The following is a 13196-nucleotide window of genomic DNA, read 5'->3' as shown; positions in this document are numbered from 1 at the left end:
GGCAGCCCCTCCCAGAACCGTGGAAACATTTTTCCACAAGGCACATGAGAGGTTTCCTTGGTTATGAATCACTCAAGTCACTATGTTCAAACACCCTAACTCTAAGGGTCCAGTGGGAAACACAAGAATTCCCTCCAAGTATTCTCACACATTCTGAAACCAGAGCTTTTACCTTTTCTTGTAATTTTGAAATCCTTATCGACATAAGTTTCAGGCAACATTTCTAAATTGGACATCTTGTTTTCTTTCATGACATGGAAGGAGCTATTCTTGAGGACTGAGTCCAGTTCTTCTGGATTTAACTTCTTTCCCAGGAATTGACAGATCTTCTCTATGGTGCTTCTTGCGTCCTACAATGTGAACAACAAAGAGCGAGTCTATGAGAGGGAATCACAATGGAGATGGGAGGATAGGAACGAAGGTGTTAGGAGGGCTGGGGATGGGGGGAGAGGAGAGGAATGACGTCAGGATGAGAGGAGACTGCTATAGGTGTCAGAAGGAGGGAGAAACAGAAAGGGTTTTTTCTTACATTGCTTAACGATTCTGAAAAAATTTCTAGATATTTTAAATTACATTAATTTATTATGTAATTTAAATGTATTAATTACATTTGGTGCTCTTAAACTCACATCCAGAAGTGGACATCTATGTGCAAGTCAGTGTGCCATTCCTCTACGATAACAGAAAAATAAAGTTAGAATGAGTATCTATTCAATGTGTGACATCCAATCTGTAAAGTAGCACATCTACAAACTCAGACATAAATCATTGATTTAGTTGAAAACATTCAAAATCCTCTTCACTTGCTATTTTGAAATGCATTATTGATTATCTTTGTTTATAGTGGCCACGCTGTGCTACAGGTCATTAGAAGTCATTTCTGTTACCCAGCTGTACCCGGCATCCAGCCCACCAGTGCCGAGCTTCATCTGTAAGCCATTGGGATTACTCCAGCCCCTGACCTCTCACAAGAGTTACACAAAGTGACATCTCTCCTTCATCTCACCTGGCCAGTCAAGGGGAGAAGCCAGACAGGTGGACACACCTCTGGGATTAATGCTTTCTACCCAGTCCCTTCTGATGACGAGATTTCTGTGAGCATCATAGGTCCTGCACATAGAAACCTTGGCAGCCACAGGTGCTAGAATAAGCCGTTGCCCTCTGCCTGGGTGTGTGGAAGGGCCCTGGAGATGTTGCCAGATGGAAAGCTTTGAAGACATGAAAGAAGAGCTTGCATTTGGGGGCAGATCAATGAAGAAACGGCAATGGAGACCAAGGGCTCATCTCCTCTTAGTGACCCTTAAGAGCTACAATTTACAGAAAGTTGGAGAGCAGATACTGAGGATCACGGACATTAGAGGGAGCAAGAATGGTCAGGAGCTGGCGGGCACTGGATCTGACAGGTGCTCACCTTCTGCAGCTCTTCATAACTCAGCAGCAGGACGTTCTCCCTGTCTCTCATGGACATCCAGCCACGAATGTGCTCGAACCATGATCCATAGGGCACTGTGGGGCAGGCACAGGGCTGCAGGTGACACACTGCTGAAACAGGGCTGTGCCATCCGTGTCACTCTAACACCCTGACAGCTTGATTCATGTATAATTGACAAATACTCTTCAAACAAGGTGATGAAATAGAGAGGGGAACATTTCTGAATTCATTCTATGAAACCAGTAGCATATTTACCCAAGGCAAACAAGATATCATGTAAGTAAATACAGCCCAATATTCCTATGAACACAGATACAAAACCTTATTAAAATGTTAGCACATTCTATTAAGATTATACACAGGGCATGGTGTGTTGACACTTTAGGATTATACTTTAAGACACGTTGATTTCATTACAGGGATGTAAGTCTGGTTCACCATAAGCAAATTCATAAATGTATTTTACACATCAGTAGATTTTACCTGGAGAGAAGAACATGGCTGAGCATCCTAAAGGCTACATGTGACAAACCCCCAAAAAACATCATGCTAACCTGGGAAAACTGGAAGCATTTCTCCTAAAACCAGGAACAAGGCAAGGATGTGCACTCTCACCACTCATTAAACAGAAGTTTGGGAACTCTAATCAGACAAGTCAGGCAAGAGAAGGGGATCAAGATAATACAGTTGGAAAGAATGAAGCCAAATTATTAGTGTTTGCAGATGATAGGATGCTATGTTTGAGGACCCCTAAAGCTGCCCCCAAACCCTTGTAGAACTGATACCACATTCAGCAGAATAGGAAGATACAAGATCATCATAGAAAAATCCATAATAATAATGAATCTGCTGAGGAAGAAACCAAAAATACAATTCCACTCACAATGGTCTCAAAAAATACTTAGGTAGCCAGGTGTGGTGGGGCACGCCTATAATCCCAGGAGCTAGGGATGCTGAGGCAGGAGGATGGCAAGTTCAAATCAGCCTGTGCAACTTAGCAGAGTTAAGGACCTCAGCGAGACTACCTTATTTATATATAAAATATAAAAATGGAAAAGAAATATTGCTCAATAATTATTTGGTTTGAGATCAATACCTGGTCAATTCAAAGAAACAGAAAAACAACAACAACAACAAACAAACAAACCCTTGGCATACTACTCCACCCAAAGAGCAGATACACCTCTTAGAATGAAAATTATAGAACACTGAAGAAAGAAATTGAAGAAGACACTAGAATGTGAAAACCCCTTCCATGTTCAAGGATAACCAGAATTTAAACAATGCCACATTTCCAAAAGAAATCTACAAATTCAGTGCAATCTCCATCAAATACCAATGAGATTCTTCACAGAAATAGAAGAAATAGTCCCACAATTTTCATGAAAAACAAAAATGCAAAGCCATTTTCAGCAATAAAAATAATGATCAAGGGCCGAGAATGATGCTCAGTGGTAAAGCACTTGACTGGTGTTGCAAAGTAGTGGGTCTAATCCCCCAAAAATTGTGCTGTATAAAATAGACATAAAGATCAATTTATTAGAATAGAAAACACAGAGAGAGACAAATCACCCAGATACAATCATCTGATTCATAACAAAGACACCCAAAGCTAAAATTGGAGAGAATACAGTCTGTTTAATAAGTGGTACTAAGAAAACATGTAGAAGAATGAAGCTAAATGCTGCAACAAATTCCACTCAAAGTGGATCAGCAAACAGGAATTTGACCCTAAACCCCATAAGTACTAGTAGAAAACAATGGTTACACTACAACATACAGGTGCAGGCACAACTTCGTCCATAAGACTCCTCGTGTTCAGGAAATAAAACCAAGAATGGATAAAGGAATGGCATCCATCTAAAAAGGTTTTTTACAGCAATGGTAAGGAGACAAGAGAGGGCTGAAAAATTGGGAGAAAATCTTTGTCAGCTACTTTTCTGACAGAGGATTAATATCCAGAATGTATAAAGAACCCAAAAATCTTAACCCCTCAGAGTGGAATATTACTCAGCAATAAAAGGGAAAATCATGGCATTTGCAGATAAATGGATAGAGTTAGAGAAGATAATGCTAAGTGAATTTAGCCAGTCCCCAAAATCAAATGCAGAATGCTTTCTCTGATATAAGGAGGCTGATTCATAGTGGGGTAGGAGCGGGAGCATGGGAGGAACAGACAAACTCCAGATAGGGAAGAGGGGTGAGAGGGGAAGGGAGGGTGCTTGGGGTTAGAAATGATGGTGGAATGTGATGGACATTATTATCCAAAGTACATGTGTGAAGACACAAATTGGTGTGAAAATGGATGGAACTGGAGACCAGCATGCTCATTGAAGGAAGCCAGGCTCACAGAGTCAAGGGTTGTCTGTTTTCTCTCATACATGGGACGTACACAGAAAAGAGCACAAAAGTCATGCCAAACAATTTGGAGAGCAGTGTGGATGAAGATCTGTAGGTCAGAGACTCACCGTAGCCTTGGAGGAACCACTGAAAATATTGATCCAGTGACTCTGGTTTCTTAGAAAATTTTGTAGTAGTCCAATAATAGTAACCTGACACGAGGACATCTTTGGGATTTCTCATGATATATATCACCTTACATGAAGAAAAAATGAGAGAAAAAATCAGTCTCAATCGGTCCTTTCCCACCTTGATTTTCATCTTTACCCAGGCAGTTCTTACTTAATATCTGCTGAACATCAGTGGATTCATTTAATTAATTATTTATAGCATTCATTCATCAAATATACATTTTAGTTTCCCATTATAGGAATAGAAGAGGAAGACCTTGCCTCTTCATTCTAGGACATGAGGTTACCCAACATGGGAACCTTCAGGAAAGTTCTGGATGGTGTTGGTGAGGCACTTGTGTGCTTTTCCATAATGATCACTAACAGCAGAATGAATTGATCAATGATGGTATATTCACCTTCATAGCAACACACAGTCATTCTCACACTCAAGGTCATGGAGGAAGCTCACAGACAGGACATCCATGCAGCACGGATGCCTTATACAAAATTCAGGAATACACCAAAGCAATCTGCAGCTGAAGTGCAGGGGGGGTTTCCCTCAGGTGGTGGGCACTGATGGGTACAAGGAGCCTGGGAACTGTCTGGACAGCAGGAATGTTCTAGTCTGGTCTGGGGGATAGTTGCCTAACTGTGTACATATTAAGAGGCTGGTGTTGAAGATTAGTGAACACACACACAAACACACACGCTCACTCTTTTGTACTTGAACATCACAACTGACTTTGTATTTGCACCAACTTTCCTGGTGTTGTTATTGGAGGTCTTAGGTCTCCTTAGACCTCAGTTTAATTGGGCAGAGGTTAAAGAAACCCAACAGGAGACACGGATATGGGTCTATTGGAGCAGGCTCACTGTTATATACCTTATGACATTTCCAAGAGTGGAGATTAGTATTCTAGATTTCTTGGTGATGTTTTAAAAAAACCTGGAAAAGTTTAGAAGTCAACAAACACTTTACAAAGGTATTTTTCTACAAAGAGTCTGTTGACCAAGAGATCTGGGATATCCCTGGTCTGTGCCATAGTTTTCTCCCTCTGTCAGCCAGAGGGAGGCTGCAGTGGCTGCTAATCACAAAACACAGTGGTGTGCCCTGGGCTGCCATGGAGACATAGCTGGCCACCAGTCCTGAGCCGCCCCTGGATTCATGCTTTATCAATGTGTGCATGCTCCGCTCCCCATGTGGGCAACACTGACCTCTCTGCTTCCACCTACGTGGCAAGAGGCTTTTATTGAATTAATACGGGCTGACATCTTAAAGAGCTGCAAAGCTGGGATACTCTAGTGTTCTTGCAGTTATAATTCAGGTTACACAGGAAATGTAGTTTTCTAAGATTCTGACTTTAGCCAGTCCCTTCACATCTGAATTCAGGCTAGAATAATCTATGCAATGTCCCACATTCTTGCACTCAAGTGTGGTCTGGTTGTGGCCACATCAACCTAAACTATTATCCCAGGTCTCACCCAACCTACCCAGTGAGCACATGGAAGGGAAAAAGCATTGATCAAACATTAGGCACTGACCTTGGCCTTGGAAGTGAAAAAAGACTTAGGGAAGAGATGGAAGGGGAGGTGAGAGGTCAGGAACCGTGGGCCCTCTCTCTCCTTTAACAATTCGTATCCTGTATCTATCTCTAACCAGGGTGCACGATCCCAGATGGACACAGATCGAATCCATGTGGTATCGCCTTTGGAGTGAATCAGGCAGAGAATTTCAATCAACCAGTGGGTTCCTAGATAAGAAAGTAAAAGTGATGGTCACTCATTTCAACATGACTTGAGAACAAAACATTATGGTAAAATGCATAATATAAACTTTACCATAACGTAAACTTTACCCATTTTAAGCATGCAGTCGGGTAGTGCTAAGCAGTATTAAGCACATTCCTGATTTTGCTCTTACAATGTCCAGATACTTTTATTCTTGAAAAACTCAAACTCTCAGCTTATTAACAACATTTCCCTTGTTACTCCATATTTGGTCTCTGGGACCCATGATGTTTTTTTTTTTTTTTTTATGAACACTAGGTATTTTACACCAGTGGAATGCTATAGTATTTGTCCCTTTGTGCCCAAAATGTTGCATTTAGCATGACTCATTCAAGATTGCTTCATGTTGTAGAATGTATCAGATAATTCTTCCTTGTGAAGGGTGAATCGTATCCCATTTTATTAACATGCCATATTTTGTTATACATTCTTCTATGAAAGGATTTTAGGTTTCTTCCACCTCTTGGCTGTTTGCTGAGATCGGTTTTATATGTTCCCCTTTCCCTTGACTTCCCAGCACAGTGCCCCTTCCAAGGACACTGGCCTCAATCCTCGCCCTGTTTGCAATGCTCCTGCCCCCAGGCCCACCACATAGATTTATGATGCATGTCCTTTCAGTCCCTTGAATTTCTCGGGCTCCTGTCTGATTCCCAGCCATTGTCCATGCTGACCCTCCTGCTCTAAAATCCCCCTCTTCACCCCATGGACTCCCAGTCCCTCTTTCATTTCTATGGAGCTGGTATTTCACCCTTAAGTGCTCACTGGTCACTCTCTGCCACCTCCTCTCCCAGGCCACCACACAGATGCCTGGATGTCATTAGGATTCACTTCTGTATCTTCCTGCAGTAGCTTAGCTGATCCCTGCTGAGCACTTACGTCACTGTGTCCTAGTCTGAATGGAAGTGGCCTGGGGCACTGCCCCTTCCTCCCCCAAGCAGGGCTCACTGGCTGTAGAGGTCATGAACTCCATCTGCTGAGCAGGTGAGGAACACAGCCCTCGCCTTTCTCCTGGACAGTTCCTTTCTAGTTTCCTTACCTGACTTAGGGTATGACACCATTACTGTATCTTCATCCTTTATCACAAATTTAGTACATGCTTCTTTTAGGCCTTCATAGCTGTAATCAATAGAAGGGAAAGGTAACCCTTCAAACCACAGGTAGCCATCTGTCATGATGATGATTTCTCTGTGCCCGGTGCTGAGGTTCACACCTTTGGACCCTGTGGGAGATAGTGATATTGGACTTTAAACCCAGTCTTACTTTAATTAAAAAATTCAAAAAGAATCATTAACGATTTGAAAGAATCATTAACTCTTTTTGTTATCAGCTCAACTAGATCTAAAAACAAATTGTGACTGGTAGTCCAAAGTTTCATTGTGTTGATCAATTTTGGACTCATTCAGAGAACATGAGCCTCGTGACCTCAACATGATCTCACGACAGGACGCCATGGCAAGTGCTGCAAAATAACCCACTGATGAATCCCTGAGACCTGAGAAAGCCACTCTTTCCCATTTATTTGCATTTGAAGAGTTTTCAAAGTAGAATTTTTACATGCAACCGACTGATACAGTGTATGAATAATAGCCTGGAAGCAGACAGAGGGACAGTGGACTGAAGGCTCTCAGGCTAAAGGGCAGGAACCTGCTTCAGAGTCAGCAGATATGAGGGTGGACTGTCACTGACTCCAGGGTCCTGTTCTCCCTTTTCTTCTGATTAACCTGTGGGAGTGGGCTGCAGGCTGTCAGGATTTAGGGGCCGATTTAGAGAATTTTCATGTCTATCACATCAAGGATCCATCAAAGCTCTGCCTCATCCTTGGTCGAGCACTCTCAGTGCCAGGGGACTTGCGAGGCCTACAGCTTCACATGTTCCAGCAACATGCTTATCCGCGGGGCCCATAAATAGGGACCTACTGATCCTAGAATTGCTTAAAGAACACTGATATTTTCATCAGTCCCCATGGGCTTCTATCAGCTAAAAGGGAAACCAGTGGAATCCTAATGCCTGATGCAGACCCTACGTAGAAGGCAACAGAGTTTCATGTAGAATGTATGAAAATCAGAAGAAAAAACATTTTCCACGCTTCCTGTTAATCCTTGGGTGTATCAATAGACTGAGCACTTGTGTATGACTCTAGGAGCTGTTGATACTGACCCTAAATATGATGTGGCCACAGACTCTTGTGTGTATATTGGGGAGAATGACCAACAATTGGGCATGAGTGGTATTCTGGCTGAAGGAAAAGTGGATCCAATAGGCAAAACTTCAGGGGGATACCAGTTCTCTGACAGAGAGAAAGATATGTACATGAAGAAAGAGCGCTAATTTTTTAATTGAAAGATATATTTTCTTTAAAACTTTGTTTTCCTTATTTATTTATTTATTTTTTTGTGGTGCTCAGGATCAATCACAGGGCCTCCCACATGTTAGACAAGTGCTCTACCCCTGATTCAAAAGCCCAGCCACAAGAGCTACCTTTTTAAAAAGGAGACACTTTTTCATGACTTTTGTTTTATTCCTAGTATTGCCAGATAATTCTAAAAGTTATAGCAATCAGTTATATCCTACATTTTCTTTTTTTTTTTTAAGAGAGAGTGAGAGAGGAGAGTGAGAGAGAGAGTGAGAGAGAATTTTTTTTAATATTTATTTTTTTTTAGTTCTCGGCGGACACAACATCTTTGTTTGTATGTGGTGCTGAGGATCGAACCCGGGCCGCATGCATGCCAGGCGAGCGCGCTACCGCTTGAGCCACATCCCCAGCCCCTATCCTACATTTTCTTAATCCATCCACCTGCTGATGTGTTCCTGGGCTAGTGCCCCAAATGTGGCTCTTGTGAGTTACACTATTATAAACCTTGATGTGGCTGTGTCCCTACAGTATTCTGACTTTAGAGAAGGATAAATATCAAGGAATGGAACAGTTGGGTCACCTTGGGTTCCGTTAGTCTTTTGAGGAATCTTCTCACACTTTCCAGAGTGGCTGTGCTAATTTCCAGTTCCACCCACAGTGGATGAGGCCCATTCCCCCTCCTCCCCCTCAGCATTCGTTATTTGTGTTCTTGATGCTCATCATTCTGACTAGTGTGAGTAGATGTCCCAATGTAGTTTTCATTTGCATATCTGTGACACCTAGGGATGTGGAACTTCTTTTATATATTTGTTGGCCATTTGTATTTCTTCTTCTGAGAATTGACTGTTCAGTGTTTTTTTTTTGTTTTGTTTTGTTTTGTTTTGTTTTTTTTTGGTAAAATGGTTAAATTTATTGGAGAGGGTCCCTGTGTGTAGAGTGTGGTGACACTTACATATAGTTCATTTGAATCACCTACTGGCCTACATTTGTCACCAGGTATGATCCGAGTTATGCTTTCTGCTGGATCCCACAGTGTCACCAGAGTCCAAACTCAGTACTGAACTTCTATCCATGCCCTGTCCTGGACCATTCTTATGTCTGAGGGACAGCAGAGTCCACAGTCCATTGGACTAGAGCAATCTCTGAGTGACCCTGAGTCCAGCTCTGTGCTGCCATATGCTTGTTCTCAGTGATAACCAAGTTCACGCTGTACATGGAAAATCCTGGGTGACTCCTGCATCAGTGCTGCACTGGCAACAGATATCCCCAGTGCCCTCGAGTGCCTGCTGTGTACGGTCCGCAGTTATCCCTGGTGGCACAGGAGGCTCTCACTGTACTGCTACAATCTGTTCTTCCTGTCTCATTCTTTAGCTGGGGTGTTCCAAACATGTCACCCAGGGAGATTCTACAAGAAATTCATGAAGTAGATCCTGTACTTCATCTTCAAATAAAGTCAAAACTTCGTGGGTCAAGACCTAGAATCAGACCAGAAACTTATTAACTGCTAGAAGAAGACACAGGGTCAACTCTCCAACATAGAGTTGCAGACACTGACTTCCTCAATAAGACTCCTAAAATGTAGGAAATAAAACAATGAATTAACAAATAGAACGACACCAAATTAAAAGAGTTTTGCACAGCAATGAAAGAGGTATGCAAAGAAAGATGCTAAAGGATGGGAGATAATCTTTGCTGGCTACTCTTACAGAATGTAAAAATAAAAGAAACTCAAAAAATTTTAAAAAACCCATTAACACCAAAAACTACTTCAATGTCTAAATATGAAAATAGATTTAACATACATTTCCCACAAGAAGAAATATATATGGTCAACATATATATAAAACAATGTTTTATATTCTTAGCAATCAGTGAAATGCAAATTAAAACTACAGTAAGATTTCATCTCTAGTTAGAACGTCAAGTATCAAGGATATTAACAAATTTTGGTGAGAGCATGGAGGAAAGAGCACCCATGTGTTGTTGGTGGAAAAAGAAATTAGCACAGCCACTGTGGAGATAGGGAGGGAGGTTCTTCCAAAGCCTAGGAATGGAGACACCACGTGACCCAACTCCAACACCCCTGGGCATTTGTTCAAAGGAATTCAAGTCAGCATCCTGTATAGCATCACATGCACACCCCTGTTTATGCCAGTGAGAGTCACCTAACCAAGTTAAGGAATCAACCTTCCACCAATGAATGGATTTAAAAATAGGGTATGTATATGTACCAGGGGCTTTATTCTGCCATAAAGAAGAATGAAATTATGTCATTGGTAGAAAAATCATAGCAAAGATATGTAGCGACAAAACATTGTACTAATATGAAAATAGATTCATAGATCAACAGATTAGAATAGAAGACAAAGAGACAAACCCATAGATAGAGTCATGTGATTCTTAACAAAGACACCAAGAGCAAATCTTGGAGATAACGCTGCCAATTTAAAAAATGGTGCTTGGAAAACTGATTATCTACATGTAGAAAAAGGAAGCTAAATTCTGCACAAAAATCAACTCAGAGGTATCAAAAAACACAGGAATTAGACCATAAACACTGCAGCTATTCATAGAAAACATAGCACCTATACTCCAATATATAGGCACCGGACAACTTCCTATAAGACTCGTTGTGTTCAGGAAGGAAAACCCAGAATTGATAGGTGGAATGGCATCGAGTTATAAACCTTTCACACAGCAAAGGAAATGGGACAGGAGTGAGGGATTTCAGCATGGGGGAAATCTTTGCCAGCCACTCTTCTGACACAGGATTAATATCCACAATATACAAAGAAATTAAAAAGCTTAACACCAAAAACCAAATAACCAAATCAATACATGGGCAAATGAACCATCGTTTCTCAATGAGATTGCATCTCACTCCAGCTAGGATAATCATCAGCAACACAAATAGTAATAAATACTGGCAGGGATATGAGTGAAAGGAACACTGGCACACTATTGGGATAGGAATTAGCACAACCACCACGGAAATCAGTACTGAGTTTCCTTAAAAGACAAGGAATGGAGAAACCACATGATCCAGTCACAGAGCTCCTTGGTATTAATCCAACAGAATTAAAGTCAACACACTATAGTGACACAAGCACACCCAGGTTGATGGCAGTTCAATTCACAGCAGCTAAGTTATGGAACCAGCTAGGAGTGCACTGACTGACAAATAGATGAATAAAATGTGCTATGCATACACAATGGATTTCCCTCAGTCAGAAAGAACTAAAGTATGCCATTTGCAGGAAAATGGATGGAACTGGAGACCAGCATGCTTCCTGAAACAAGCCAGACTCACAGGGTCAAGAGTTGTCTGCTTTCTCTCATAGGTGGAACATATACAGAAAAAGAATACAAAAGGCACAACCGAAATTAGGAGAAAGTCCAGTAGAGGAACCAGATCTGTGTCACGCACACTCACAGGTGCCTTAGATGAACCATTGAAAATATTGTTCCAATGACTGCTTTTGTAGAAAGTCTTGACATAGTCCAAACATAGTAACCTGACACACCGACATCTTGGGGACTTCTCATGATACATATCACCATAAACGAAGGCAAAGGAGAGAATGGAAAATCAGTCTAAATCAGTCATTTCCCACCTTGATCTTGATCCAGGCTGTTATTATTTTGTATAAAAGATCAGTGGGTTCCTTTAATGAATTAGCTGGAGCATTCATTAATCAAATATACGTTTACAAGATCCTCCTACATATTCACTGTTCTAGGTGTACAAGAGGAGGACCTTGCCTCTTCCTCCTGTGGTATTAGTCTACTCAACATGGGGGCTGCTGGAAAGGTTTATTTGGTAAGTGGTGAGTGTAAGGAGTGGTGGAAAGGCTCCGTGAATTCGACAAGCAAAACAACTGTTTACCTGTCCAAGATTTTATTAGCGGGACCACATCAGCCAGTCACAGTAGAGAAGGGGGTCGAGAGAGAGAGAGAGAGAGAGAGAGAGAGAGAGAGAGAGAGAGGAGCACGAGCAGGGTGTTGATATTTATGGGCTCAGCAGGGGATGAGGGGGAGCAGGGGGGGAGTGGGCTGTTACTTCTTTATTGGCCGAGGGTCCCTCTCTGGGCAGGACAGGGTATGAGCCTCCTAGAGGTTGGAGGTCACAGTTTGTGCCATTTCAGGGACTGGAGGTGATAGTTCGCGCCATTCAGTGTGTCATGGACCTGAACTCCCGGAAGAGAAGCGCTCCAGGAGGCATCTTTACCAACAGTGAGGGGTTTGTGTGCTTTCCCAAAATGATGACTAACAGCCAAGCAGATGAATGGAGGGGAACAACATGGACAGGAAGCTATAGATGAAAAGAGTCACAACTTGAGGGGACTCAGTCAGAAGGTGAGGAAGACCTGGAGGAGAGAAGTTCCCTAAATTACATCTAGCTGGCCTGGCACCCGCCATCTGAATTCGGCCACTCTCCTCTGGGAGAAAGGGGTTCAACAATTACTCTGACCTGGAGGTCACCATGCTCACTCCTCCAACGTGGCCTTAGAACAGCGCAGGAAGCAGGGGAAGACAGGACAGGTTTCCGTCTTTTCCCAGTCTTTGAGGCAGATTGACTAACAAAGCCAGCATGTCCGTGTGCACGCTGCAGTTCACCTGAAGACTGAACTAAAGGGGCTCAGAAGCGCATGCGGTACCGATGGTCCAAACTCTCCCTTTGTGCAAAGCCTGCTTGGTTTGTTATTCCAGGAGACTCTACCCCAAATGACTGGATTTCAATGACAGATGCTTGCCTTTCTGGGGGTGATTATCTCTTTTGGTGATCTCACTGGACTGATTATTGTACCAAACAGGCTGAGAGAAACAGAGGAGGCAAGGCTTTGATGCCTTGGTAACAGTAAAGGGAACTGGAGAAATTGCGGACCTAGAGAGACAATTGAATTATGATCTAGCCATTTATGATCAGATCACTGCATGTGCCAAAATAGCATGGTTTGAGACATCTTCCTGGGATCAAGAGAAGTTAGATTTTAGCCAGATAAAACAGGGATCAGAAGAAGAATTCTCCGATTTTGTAGCACACCTGTACCTGGCAGCTAACAGGTTGATCAGAAATTCAAACACCTCAGAATTCATAGTTAAACAGCTA

At 42.2% G+C, this 13196-nt stretch overlaps 2 protein-coding genes across 5 annotated transcripts in view; both read right to left on the bottom strand.

Annotated features, from left to right (window-relative positions):
- The window catches only part of LOC308637274 (sulfotransferase 2A1-like), a gene marked incomplete at its 5' end in the record, with an annotated part of 104357 nt that overhangs the window by 78388 nt on the left and 12773 nt on the right, over nt 1–13196 (bottom strand). The window lies entirely within an intron of this gene.
- The window catches only part of LOC308638140 (sulfotransferase 2A1-like), a 28488-nt gene that overhangs the window by 2549 nt on the left and 12743 nt on the right, over nt 1–13196 (bottom strand). The window contains exons 2-8 of one of the 4 annotated variants that reach the window (XM_081275248.1): nt 6770–6952; nt 5488–5696; nt 3901–4027; nt 1412–1506; nt 1007–1208; nt 630–672; nt 189–350 (exon numbers count right to left, since the gene is read on the bottom strand). In XM_081275248.1, coding sequence (XP_081131374.1) covers nt 332–350; nt 630–672; nt 1007–1208; nt 1412–1506; nt 3901–4027; nt 5488–5696; nt 6770–6905 — 831 coding nt within the window. In that variant the 5' untranslated portion in view covers nt 6906–6952 and the 3' untranslated portion in view covers nt 189–331. Of the gene's footprint in view, nt 1–172; nt 351–608; nt 673–1006; nt 1209–1411; nt 1507–3900; nt 4028–5487; nt 5697–6769; nt 6953–13196 lie in introns of those variants that run through there. The other 3 variants (XM_081275249.1, XM_081275247.1, XM_081275250.1) reach the window with 3 other exon arrangements.

The sequence above is a fragment of the Spermophilus citellus genome (assembly GCF_964194105.1).
Source record: "Spermophilus citellus genome assembly, chromosome: 18".
Taxonomy (NCBI): Eukaryota; Metazoa; Chordata; class Mammalia; order Rodentia; family Sciuridae; genus Spermophilus; species Spermophilus citellus.
Note: the sequence above shows the minus strand (reverse complement) of the source record. Positions and strands in the feature narration are given on the sequence as shown.